We start from the raw sequence: 14151 nt of genomic DNA, 5'->3' as shown, positions 1-14151 counted from the left end.
TTATCGATGTTTTCCATTAAATACGAGTTCACCTAAGCAAATTATTTTACAGTTATAACTACTAATTCGTAAAAAAATTGTCACATGCAGCAATTGTAAAAAAATACCCCCTCGACCAGACCTTGAACCTGGACCTCTTTCTTGCCGGAAAAACGCGTTACCAATTTCGCCATTGTGTATGACAAGTTTTCTACAAATGAGTAATTTTATCAGAAAAATGAGTGGCAAAGGCAAACTCGCACTGGATGACAAATATCAATAAATTTAATTACTCGTATTAATGTTTTCCATCGATAAAACTAGATTACTTTTTAATATTGTGTACATCATACGAGAAGTCGCAAAGTGCGACTTTCGGATCCTTGGAGCAACTAGAATGGAGTTAAAGTAAAACAAGCTAGATTTATTTAGATTTAGTCAGTGCCCTCCCATGGATTTAGAAATTCAAGGTGATCGGTGATCCGTTGGAGTTGAGGTACACGAAATAAATAAATACATACAAGGTGTATTTAAATTCTCTATATTATTTTATTAATGCAACGTTTGGCTGACCATTTGTGTCAGCCTAATTAGGCGCGGGTACACGAGAATTCGTAAGTATATTGACTTACTTGTCACCTTTCAAACTATCGACTGACAATTGATTGTCTATTGTCTACTGATTGTCTATTGATTGTCAGTCGATAGTTCGACAGGTGATGAGTAAGTTAACATACTTACGAATTCTCGTGTACCTACGCCGGATGAGGCTCACACAAATGGTCAGTGAAACGTTGCATTAATAAAATAACATAGAAAATTTGAATACACCTTTTATGTATTTATTTATTTCGTATATCTCGCCCCCAACAGATCACCGATCACCTTAAATTTCTAAAACAAGCTAGTGTGAGATTGATCAAGCGAATAAATAGGTCAGAGTTGCATACACGTTTGGCTCTTACAACATAAAAGATCATATGCATATGGAAACAACGAAAAAAAGGAGGGGTAAGAAAAAATGAAACGAAAAAGTAAAGACATAAAGGAAATAATCATTCAAGTAACATTCTAATAAATAAAAGTGTGTAGTTTTCATACAAAATATTCATTAAATTCATAATAAGGAAGTATTAGGATCAATTTTATTCTAATTTTTTTAGAACAGTTAGCTTATGTCTAAGATTGTTATAAAAAATTGTTAAGGACTATTTTTCGTTTCTTAATTTTTCTACTTTTTGTAACTTTTTAACGTTTTCAGCATTTAATTGATGGAATAATTTTTGTTTGACATATTTAAGAGATGATATATCAGCATAGGCTTGAAGATATCCTTTTAAAGTTTGTTTGCAATCATTGTAAATTTTCTTTGATGCTTTAGAACAAACATGGAGATTGAGAAGCTTGACGTCAAAGTGTTCCTGTTTGACTCTCTTATCAAAATTATTATTAATTAAATTTGAAGCAATAATTTCCGAAGGTTTACAGTTCATCAAAATTGTCTTTTGAACAGTTCTCATTTTTTTTGATGAACATCTGAACAGTTTTGAAATGTTTTCGCTACCAACATTAAAAGAACTTGTTTTATTGTTTTGTAAAGAATTTATGTGATGAGGTAATAATGCGAATTGATCAAATATAGTTAAATTTAAGTGTTGTTCTTTATAATGTATAAGTTGTGATACTGTTTCTGATTTGTTACTCAGTAATTTTAATTCACTGAGATGTTTATGAGAAATTAAAGTTTTTTTCAAATCCGGATTGTTACCGGTTTGACAATTGATTAAACAGTTAGACTGAACTTTTTTGCTACATGACAAAAACTCAATTGGATCTACATATTTACTGACAAATTCTATTATGTGGGACATAATAATAACAACTTCTTTCATTGATGGCCGAACTTCTGGTAACTTGCTCCAACATTTTAGGATTAAATCTTCTACAGGTTTAGGACATACTTTCAACAGCGGTGGTCTTTTTCCTGTATGAACAGCCCACATTACTCTATATGCTGAACCTCTAATATTATCAAAGGGTTTTCTTCGAGATAAAATTTCCCATAATATTATACCCCAGCTGAAAACATCACATTTTTCTGTGTACTTAGAACTTTCAAATACTTCTGGAGCCATCCAAGCTGCTGATCCTTTATTATTCGTCATATAAGAATTTAAATCGCACGCACTTCCAAAATCACAAATTTTTACTCTTTTGCCACCTAAAACTAACAGAAGATTGGAAGGTTTCAAATCTCTGTGAATTAAAGGTTTTGGTTTCATATTATGGAGGTAGGCAACACCTTGTGCACATTGAAGTGACCAATTAAAAGCATGTCCAGAAGTGTAACGTAAACGTAAATTTGAATGCAAAATATTGTGTAATGAACCACTTTCGGCATATTCCATAACAAGACAAACCGGATCTGACGTACATGCCCCATATAACTTTACTATATTAGGGTGAGAAATCCTTGATAGTTGACTTACTTCGACCATAAAAGATTTTCTTTGATCCTCGGAATTTATATGTTTTACTGCAACATATTGACCTTTCCATTTAGCTTTCCATACGACCCCAAATGATCCTTTGCCTACAATTTTTTCAACTTTAATGTCATTATAGTCAATTGCTTCCAAAAACTTTCGAATGCAGCACTTGTTTTTATACTCCTCCATGATGTAATCATGTGGCGCCAACGTCAGAAGACAATATCTTAGAAAAAAAGTTTTACGTAGATTTTGATTAACACGAGATTATAAGTTATTTTTTCTCAAAAGATCTTCAAATTTGATGAAGTTGTAGAAAGTTACAGGTATATACAACTCTAGTCAGGTTAGAATCTGTAACGTATTTACTCCGATACACAGCTACGTACAATTTCTTGCATCATCTGAAAAAGTAAAATTTACTTAGAAAAAAAAGCAGAATTATAATAACATTTTACATATCTTAGCATTATTAGAAAAATTTTAATTTTTTAAAGAAATTATTTAATAGTATCATATCTTTCAGTCTTTAAAATATTTACATAATAACGTGTTTCATTTAAAACATTAAAAACTTTTTGTCACTTATATTAAAAGTAAAACAAAAAAATAAATGTAAATTAAAATCTAGGTATATCAAAATAAATCTCTTATTACCAAACAAACGTGTTTGAAGATTACACCTCAATAAAAGTTATACTGTCGAGAAGTATTTTAAAAACTTTTACCTCCAAAATTTTATTTACTCGCTTAAAAAAACTAGTGACACAAAAAGGATAGTCCTGACTAGTCACGGCATGTTTGTCTTAGGTATGTAATGTAGTTTAGTGATTTGCACCTTAACCTTTTATTAAAGAAACTCGAGGGGCTATGGATTACAATCCTGTTAAAAAATATTGATATTCATTCTTTAATATTTTTCGATAGGATGATTATCCGGGATGTGAAAAAACTAACTGTCTGATTTTTAAGACAAATAGTGGATTTTCCCAGATAATATTTGAACCTTCAGACGCTTCTTTTCTAAGGAAATCTAACACTTAGCCAGTTCATCGGTGAAATCGCTATAAGTTTTAAAAAGGTTAGTACAGTGAGTTAGGATGTTCAACAGTAAAGATCCATTCATTGAACCTGACAAAAGTCAGAGTTTGCTTGAGACAATTGCTGCGTCCTGTAAATAGTACTCTATAGGGTGAATGACCGAGTCATCAAAGATAAACTGTTTTCTAATGATTCACATGAAAGACTCGCATACTTATAAAAATAAGAGAAAAATTTGGATGAAAAAAAAAAAAATAGTAAAGATAGGGGTTTAAAATACGTAAAAAATTTGCAAAGGGAAGTCATAATCTACTGCATCATGCTAATCCGTAAGACTTCGTGTACGTTTGTAATATTTGAATTTTCGTTCTCTCACATTACCTAAGTAATCTATTTAGCATTGCGCGAATCAACCAGTGAAATTTCTATTTATGACACTTCGCGAGTCATTAAATGCTTGAGTTAATTTCATTTTTAGAGAGGCCTAAAATAGAATTCTACTTCTTTATAAAATAACAAAGTCTCCTCTATTAAAAGAAACTATGTTCAATTACCACGTCGTAAATTACACGGTTTTACCACGTGATTTACCAAGTTGGTTTATGTCAGAGGTCTACATGATTTTTTTAAAACAAAGTGGTTTTGTAATACCACGTGGTTTCTTACCAAAAAACCTAGAAGTTTTTAGAAACACTATTGCCTCTTTCCAAGTTTATCAAGCGGCAGTGTTGTCTTATACTGTTGTATGCATCTTAAAAAATACGTTTACGAATGATTATTTAAATGATTTTTATTTTTCAACTCAACATAAGCTTCTTATGAGACAAATTCAGACTTGGAAACGAAGTATAACGTCAGCATATAGTAGCTATTTTTTCAGATTATCAAGTAATAAAAAAAAAAAATGTTATTACACATGAATATTGTAAAATGGAATTTTGTGAACTTATATTTCAAAGTAGTGTAATTTAGAAAAAAAAATTTGTTTTTACTGGAAATTAGAACATTACAACTGCTGACGCACATCATTTTGGAGTACGCTCACAGTTGAGGCATTGTACGTAGGAAAGGAAGTAATAATTTTTTATCACAATTTTTTAGTAAAAATGTGTATTGAGTTTTGTGGTATTTTAGTTACCCATTTTCTAGTTCAAAATGAACGTGTTGAAAAGTTCTAATTCTGGTCTCTGAAGACTTAAAATAAATAATAACATAATTTAATAATTACTTTCAATTAAGATGTAAAAAATTACTTACAAATAACATTAAGGCAGCCTGAAACGAAGACGTATTAGTTAAAACACAGAAAAATTGTTTACGGTGATTAAAAAAAATTTTTAAAGTAGAAAAGTAATTTTCTTACTTCATTAGTTGAATATTTTATATTTATTACATTAATTATTTCAATGGAAGATTAAAATATGTTTCGCAACACACGTTACCTTTTAAATTGTGGAATTTTAGAGTATGGATTTCGAGTCACAACGTAAATATTGCAAAGGAGGTATCATTAAACAATTCAAACCGAGAAATTATCAATAGATACCTATTTTTATGTGGTTAGTTGTAAGATTTCAACCTACGCTTCATCAATTATTTTGCTAGATGACTAATTTAATCTCATAAAAAACAGACGATTATCATGTGTAGGATTCACCCCCCACCACTCACTGTGGTGTCACTCTTATTGTTTACATCACAAAGTGAAGAGTGAAATTGACTTTAACGCTTTTTTGTTGTGCGTTTACTAAATTTTTTTTGCTTATTATTAGTATCATGGAAACAAAAACACTTTAAGTCATTAATGGTAACGTTTTTCACGTAAAATATCCTTATAATGGAATAACATAAGTATAACTTTCATACAAAAAGCAAATAGTTGCATAATACTCTCTCAGTAAACGTTTATCAATGTTAACATTATAATATTCATCATTCAGTGCGTTTCCCTGTGAAGTATACAGCACAAAGCAGAGTAAAATTCAAAAAAGTTTCTGATACGTTTTTAAAAACCTTTTGAAATTATTTAAATAATTAGTTATGGGAATTATTTCGTTCCTAAAATGTTTTAGAAGCGCTTTTGATGCCTTCAGAAAAATTTCTTTACAAGAGTAGCTCGATGTTGGCAAGTATGAGGCCGCTCTCGAAAAAGTGGTTTTCTTAACCGTTTTTTTCTGTATAGCACGTACATTTTGTATGTGCAACTAGCATCAGTGCTACGAAGTAGTAGTTTTATCTCTCAAGGTGTGAAGATAAACAAAGCCAAACATAGAAAAACATAGTACTTTTTTTTTAAATACTGTGATGTTATTGTTTTATTTGCTGATGATGAGATATTAATGATAAAATCGTAAGTGTTTTGTTACAATACAAATAAATGTACTTTGTGGTATAATTTAGCAGTATTAAATCGAGTCATTGTTTCAGCCACACTTGAAATCATCAACTGGGTTACAATCAACTTCATCGAATAACGTGAATAGTGATTGACGATAATAAAACAATTAACATCGCTGTGTGCATTTTGTGGGGCTGGGAACTATTAGGTGACAAAATTTAATCACCACACTAATCTATTTAAGAGATTTATTTAATGAAAGAATTATACGCGTACGCTTATATTAGGTGGTCTGCATCAATGTCACTAGAAAATACGACTCATAAAAGCGTAAAATATAAATATTAGTTGTGTGAGTGTCAATAGTTTGTCCTTTTAATTCCACAATAATGATGACTGTAACCCAGTTGACGTCTCCATGTGTGGCGTATATTGCTAAACACATTAAAAATTCTCCATTGAAATAACTGAACATTAAAATAATAAAGTAAGGAAAATACTTTTTTACTTTAAAAAAGTTTTTTTGTCACTGTAAATAATTTTTCTGGATTTTAAAAAATACGTCTTTATTTTGTGCTACCTTAACTTTATTTATAAATAATTTTTTTCTATCATAAATGAAGTAAGTTAGAAAATTATGTTATTTTTCATTGTAATTATTCAAAGGCCACTACTGAGAAAAAAAGTCGGAATGACTAATCAGAGCCTAACCTAATTACCCTTGACTGACACGAGCACAGTCGTGGTACAATAATTTTACAGTAGTTGATGGTTAAAACTGCTGATCTCTCAGATTTTACGTTAAGTACAAGTTGCTGTCGAAATTGTGTATCATATTTCTCGTGTACATCTACAGTAAAGAATGTTAAAAATTTTGATTAATCACATTCTTTGGTGTACTTATGCGAATTTATTTTGTAAGATAAGAGTTTTATAAGATTGAGGTTGCATGCGTAGTTAGAGTTTTGCGACGGTAGCTTGTTTCAAAAGAAGTAAGTTATATGTCACGCGATTGCACAAGCAGGTATACCGCACGATGGTTCAAGACCGCTGAGCTTTTGCTTTTTATAATTTAAAAACAAAACTCTGTGTTTTGGAGTAATAAATATTAAGTATATGACATGGGACGTTACACGGCCATTTTGTGTGCGCACCGTGTGCTTTGACAGGTAGGTTCGCTTATGCGAACTGCCTGGCCACTTTGTTTAAGCTTTTATATACATGTATACGAATTGGTTGCCTGGCGCAGTGTTAGTGCTTGTTATACGCATTGTTTAAAAGAACATAGTTTTGAATTAGGTATTATCTAGTAATTGATTTAATGATTTATTAAATTTTAGCAACTTGATCGTTAATATTTCCTGCTGTTTTGCCCTTGCTTGCGCGTAATAGAGTAGAGGTATGTGTTGCGATAGTAAATAGATGTCTTTTTCTATTTCTCGAGCACGACCTTGTACAGTAGGCATTGCGTAGTGTGTATAGTAGATAGTGTGTACGATTTGAGAATGCGAGTATAAGGGAAAGTGATACAGTCAAGTACTCAAATGTAAACAGCAACGTACTGGTATATTGATATTTTGAAGATTCGTTTCAAGAATTTGAAAGTCCCTACAGTAGCTTAACGATTATTACGAACTATTGGCCAAGACACACTATCTCTTCCGTAGCATATATACGACACATATAGAACCTTACCACGTACCCTACCGTACGGTATTGCTTATTTTCGTAACCTGTAATATTACGTACAAATAAATATGGGGGTCTCACTGAAAGACATAGAGTTTTACGTATATCAACGTAGCACATCCACTCGCAAACCCCATAATAAAGACTTATAGGAAATTTGTAGCTGATTTGTAGTAAATTTGTGGTGCAAGAATTGATTTTGTAAAGCCTAAATAACGCCTGAAAAACGATATATTTTGTAGCTAAATTGTAGTTTCCAGATGCAAATCACATAGATAGTCTAGAAAGCACCCTTGCGATAATAGGGGGTGTCACTGAACTCTGAGATCGACCAAATTTTGTCAGTGCACTGTCGAGCGATCTAGATCGATCTATATTTTGTGGCTGATTTGTAGTGAATTCATTTTGAAAGAGTTAATTAAAATCAAGTTGGCTTAAAATTACTAGCTGGCTTAAAAATACTAGTTTTTTCATTTATATTCGTATACGCGTATCTTAACTAACGACAAAAACTGACCGGACTAGCATTAAATTGTAACAATTTGCAAAGTATTAAAATAATAAATTTGCAGGTGAACAGATTGGACTATGCACATATTGTTTTAAAATGTTTGCTTGAAAAAAAAAAAAAAAAATTAGTTGATTTACACAGAATTGAGCTGAAAGGTTAAGGTTACTTAAGATGTTTACTGCGTCCTTAGTAAGAAAAAAAGAGTTCGCACCTGGTGAACATCAAATCGGAGAAACCACAAGGGATGAGTGGTGTTCAATTCTATGGAAGCCAATTCAGCACGCCATGCTTTTGTATACGTATCTATATTTTGTTTTTTTCTTCATCTTTTTCTGATATGATATTATTTATTAATACTATAAATTTAAATTAAATTAAATTCTCTATAATTTGTCTGACTGAACCTTATAGCATATTTAACCTACTGCTTTAGAGCCCTCCAAGAATACTTTCCTGTTCTTAAGAAAGCTGATCAGGAGCGGCTAGTAGAAGTGCATTCTATCTCTGTCTAGTCAAGTCCTGATTGGTCTAGCTAACGGAAAAGTAGTTTAATGAGGAAGCAAGTTGTATACAGTTAGATTAGCAGTCAATTTTTTTCTGATTATATAAATAAACAAATACTTAAATTTAAAATTCAAAACAAAATTGAATCACTAATTAAAAACTTATGAATAAAGGACAAGGGTAAGCTAATGAATATATCCAACTGTTTAACTTGTTCAATCATACACTTATCTATTGAGTGCAGTTTCTAATATTAGTGATTTTTGATTCAGTGATCCCCGGATCAGGCCAGCGTGTACATGGAATTTTTTTTTTTTCTAACAATGAATTAGGATCATTTGCAAATTATTTAAAATATTTCAAATTGCAATTTATATGCAACATTTATATTCGTAATGAAATTTTCGCTTTTTTTAGTAGTTCAATATTTTATACATACTTTATGATTACATTACTATATTTTAAAGTTTCATTTATTCACACGGCAATGAAACAGATGTGTTTTAGTTAGCTTGAAATTTGTATAAGGAAGGGTGGTGAGGATGACCACGGAACACATAATGATACGTGACGATGTATCAAATAACGACCAGTAAATTAGCGTAAAAAATATTCAGTATCAGTTCAGTATCAATACCTGAACAAATATTACCGAATTACTTTATGATATAAAAGATTAACTATTATATATAGCAATAAAGAGAATCTAACCTAATAAAAAAAAATTTATCTATATGTACGATGTACATAGATATAGTTTTACGTGGATATTAGAGTCATGGAACAACATTGATATCGATCCATATGGATTTTTTTTTATTGGGAACATGCGAACATATGTTATAGTATATTACGTACGTAGGCCAGAAAATGGGGCTATTACTGACCACGCTATATATGGTTAACAGTAACCCCACTTTTTGATCGTGGTACGTATACTTTTTTTCTTTACACCTCCGCCGACAGCTGTTGAACACAAAAATTTAAAATATTTGTATTTATATTAACCATCAGCGTGTTGTCGTTCTAGTAATACCAGCTATGCTGAATGCATGTTTGTCTGAATGCGAGTTTGCATATTCATCTTTCACTCGTTTACTTTTTAACCTCTATCTCTACACTGTATGCAGCGGCCATGCTCCTGGGACAGTCAATAATTTCGCTTGGAAGTCAATTTATGTTGATGTTTTTTTATTTATTCATTGAAATAAAAGAAAAAAATAACTATAGCAGAAACTATCGGTTATTTCACGCTATCAAACTAATAGGGCATTCAATAAATCGAATATTTCACTAAAATAAAATGATCATGCTACGTCATTTGCCTATTCAATAATTTAATGGTTGCGTTTGATTCGCATCATTCGTTCGCTTATTGTTCATTTATAAATGTATAATCAAGCAGCTTATAATCATGAATAACTACAAATGTTAAAAAATGACGCCTAAGAAATAAAATAGTTTACTACTGTAACTAGTACTCATTGCTATTGGCCTCAAGCGCAATTCCGAAATTGCGCCCCACTAGAAACTTTGAGACCGATGGGCCGTGATGAGAAAAAAACATTATTACGCTTTATTATGAAATCAAGCTTCTAGCTCAATTTTCCAGGTGGCCAAGCTTAAAACTTCGCTTTTCTTCAAGCATATAGAAATAAATTCATGGTAATATCCTGTTCTAATCATTGCCAATCGTTTTTAAAGTTCCCAGTAGGCGCGCGATTTTGGAATTGCGCTCAAAGCCAATGAAAGTTATACGTATCTTAGCCATATATATATGTTGCTGCTGCTGCTGCTTTTCGTCACTTTATCAACGACTATATATGTATATCTGCGCAATTGGTTTTTCACACATATGACAGGACTGATATGAGGCTTTTTCTAGCTTGAAATCAGATCAGATGGAACAAACTTTTGACGAAGGTAAAAGAAAAAAAAATTTAATTTTTTTTTTGTTAATGACTCAAAAATCACTAATATTTTAGTTAAAATATTTTGGGTCTCAATTTGGAGGTTGTACAATTTCGCAACTTATACTATTTTCGCATTTAGGGCCAAAGAGATTTTATTACATTTTACTTGAATCGAACGAGCTAATTTTTTATGTTTAATTCAACTATAAAAATCGCTGTTGGTAATTATAACTTCAAAAAAAGTTATTTTACTTATTGGGATGTACCACATAGCGCTCACGACATCTGTGGTCGAGCTCGGAACTACGGAGAGAAGGCTTTTTATCAGACTGAAATTGAAGTGTTGTGTTGTATACAAGGTGGATTTATTCTTTTATTTCGGTACTGTCAATATTTTATTAGCTCTAGTCCCGCAATTTGCCTTTAGCATAATATATGGTACGCAAAAGTAATGATGCAAGAATATATGTTCTCTCTCTCGCACTCCCACGGGCTTATGGCGATCTAGCTTTAACCTGCAAATGCAAGTCTTTTATGTACAAGCACCCTAAATGTTTAATTCAATTTTCTCATTTTTTTCGATATTTTCAAAAATTTTTAAAACAGTCTTACATTTATTAAATATTTTTTTCATTAATGGTTTATTCATACGAGACTTCGTGGATACATTATTTGATTCTCATTGCGTTTTATTCGTCAACATTTTTTTCATCCGTAACTTAAGTGATTTTTTGAGATAGATAAAGATGTTAATTACAGTTACTGGGATGAAAGACTAGACAGATCCCTTCTTTTATATTTTATTTTAAAAAACCACGTGTTGACGCATTTGAAAATTTGATAGGTTTATCTAATAGTAATCTATCATTCACAAAAAATTAGGAGATTTCTATAGATCTTTTCCTTCTAAATACACTTCATGCGATTCTTCCATAAGGTTTTATGTTACATTGAGTTTTTTTTAAATTGAAAATATAAAAATGGTACAGTTAAGCGATCTGAAATTTTTAAGAGTATTTTTTATACTATAACAACGTTCGATGTTTCAATAATATCTATCAAAAAACCTATGTATGAAGAACGTCCTGTAGCGAAATTCATTGTAATACTACCTTATTGAAGATAAAGCGGTACTAGAGGATATTTTTTATTTATCTTTTAGATATACATTTATTGTGGGTGTTAAATGAGCGGATAGGAATAAGTGTATAAGCGTATGTGACCTAATATGCGAGCGTGATGATAGAGATGTAATCAGCGCAGGCAGTAGGAAGTTGTTTTGAAATAATCGGAAGATTTAATAAAAACGCACAATCTTGTACTGGGCAGCCTATCAGCAACAGCATGTCGTGCCACGACTTTAATTTTAACTTTTCTTATCTACTTAATATATTGTAATTGTTATGTATTAAATAATGAAACATTTATTGATCCCACGCCTACTATTTATGAGTTTTCCTTCTTTTCTTTGGCGTTTTTCCGCAAGTAAGTAAATAAATAAGTAAATAAGTAAGTAAGAAAGTAAGTGTTTTTTCAATTTCAACAAAATTTAACTTGCTTTTTATGAAGTAAAAGTAATTGTAAACAACACACACGCGCATACACACACACATGGTGTAATAAAACTGAGAGTAACAGGAGTTTTCGATTAGCTGAATTAAAAATTGATATTTAACAAAGTACCTGAATTAAGGACCGTTTTATCGCGAATTTATCGCATTTTGTTTTTCGTATTTTGTTTTTTTTATTTTGTTTGACGTATTTTACCCCCACTCTTGAACTTTAATATGCTCTATATCTGTCAATTCATGTTTACATAAAGAAAAAAAAAAAACCGCATTTTACATTTTTTTACAATCTACAACACCGACCAAATAGAATTTTTCATGTATGATCCCAGTTAAATTGATACAGTAATTACTCATTTGTTATTTCATCGTTTATTAGACAGGGTGGAATCAGCAATTGACTGGGAAACTTTATTTGCCCACAATTTTTTTGCACCATCTTGTTTAACGTGTGTTACTGTATGGGGAAGTATAGTTTGCCAGGCGAAAATGTGATCAGAAATTGTTTAAACAATTTTTTTCTAAACAAATTATAAGAATGAATTTTTTCGAGAAAAAAATTGCTCCTTATTCTTTGGCCCATTGCGAACAAATAACCAATGGGGATTTATGTACCTAAACTTCACAGTTTTCGAGTAAAAAACTCCCAAGGTTACAAAAATTGCGTTTTTTTACAATTTTCAGGGCTCTACGAAGCTACTTAATAAACACATTTTCATATGTTATAACACACGAACATTTACTATTAACCTGCAATAATCGCAGGTGAATTAATGTTCCCGGTCGATTGCTTATTTCACTCCATCTATATACGTAGTAAAACTACCAAAACTGTATTAGCCTAGGCTGAACCATGTTTTTCCTCCGTCTTCGTGCATATGACTTAATTTGTATGGATTTGTAAAACAACTTACTTTTATCGAATATTTTTTACATTTAATACTTGTAGATCATTTTAATTATAAAAAACTCTGAAGTTTTTCAAGTACTACAGTTATTTTCTCTAACCACTCAATACCTTTAAATAATATCTAACCATAATGATGTGCACTCAAGGGATACTGTTTCAATGTTTCGTTATGTATTAATATAAAATTTTTATTTTGGCTGTGAATATATAAAGAATTAAATAGCTGATCTACTGTCGATATCATACTAAATTCAAGATAAATTTTAAATTAATGTTGAGGTACACTTCTGAAAGTATAAAGGGTGTATCCAAGTGCAATAATATATGTAAACTTGTATGTGTTTGGTAGTTTGGTAACACATCATGAATTTCTTGTGTACTATCTTCATATTCTATACTAAACAACTCTTAACTTTTTATTTAACATGCTTTGAAGGAGAATATTTATGTGGATCTAAAATACAGTGTCAATCATCGGAGGAAAAATATTCGATGCTCGCCACCTTTGCTTGAAAAAACGTTTGTTAAGAAATAGAGAAGTGTGGTTCAGTAGACCAGTACAGAGCAATGGTTGCAAATAAATTGATACAAAGCGGTTACAAACAACCACTGATATTGTTTGAGAGCCACACACTACATGTTGCGATGTCCTCGAAAAGAAAGTCTAAATTTATTGATGCCGATCCAATCACAGCATTAAATAAACTTAAATGTAAAAAGTATTGTAATTTCATCCACAGTATCGAAAGGAATCCTTTTTTGTTCACATGTGGACTAATAAACAGGTGAATTGCTACGAACAAATACAAAAAGGTTTTGGGATTAGCTTATGTGTAGACTCTACTGGATTAAAGCTACATAAAATTAAAAGAGATGAAGGAAAAGCAAGATCGTTGTTTTTGTATGTGATGGCATAAGTAACAACTTTATTAGAATTTCTTCATAAAAATATACCACGAATTAGTAAAGTTGCGTATGCAATACAAACACATTTTATATTATGCTTAACATAATAATGAAATGTGAAGGTTTTATACTGCAGTTCAACGAAAACAATAGTTAAATGCAGTCAGTGTTGAACTGAGATAATCGCACAAAATTCACTTGTGTTCAAAAATAATAAAATTATCTTACTCTCACATAAAAAGAGAATTTTTTTGGGTTAACAAAGCATGGTCAATTTTCAAAAAAGTCTAATTTTCTGACGAT

The 14151-nt window shown here is 31.0% G+C and overlaps 1 protein-coding gene across 2 annotated transcripts in view; it reads right to left on the bottom strand.

Annotated features, from left to right (window-relative positions):
- Positions 1 to 934: 934 nt before the first annotated feature.
- The window catches only part of LOC106636751 (mitogen-activated protein kinase kinase kinase 7), a 65099-nt gene continuing 51882 nt past the window's right edge, over positions 935 to 14151 (bottom strand). The window contains exon 3 of one of the 2 annotated variants that reach the window (XM_089595684.1): positions 935 to 2872. In XM_089595684.1, coding sequence (XP_089451810.1) covers positions 1188 to 2657 — 1470 coding nt within the window. In that variant the 5' untranslated portion in view covers positions 2658 to 2872 and the 3' untranslated portion in view covers positions 935 to 1187. The remainder of the gene's footprint in view (positions 2873 to 14151) is intronic. The other variant, XM_089595685.1, reaches the window with a different exon arrangement.

This window comes from Copidosoma floridanum, unplaced genomic scaffold, assembly GCF_036245765.1.
Source record: "Copidosoma floridanum isolate Cflo_tuat_1 unplaced genomic scaffold, Cflo_Japanese_pri ptg000027l, whole genome shotgun sequence".
Taxonomy (NCBI): Eukaryota; Metazoa; Arthropoda; class Insecta; order Hymenoptera; family Encyrtidae; genus Copidosoma; species Copidosoma floridanum.
Note: the sequence above shows the minus strand (reverse complement) of the source record. Positions and strands in the feature narration are given on the sequence as shown.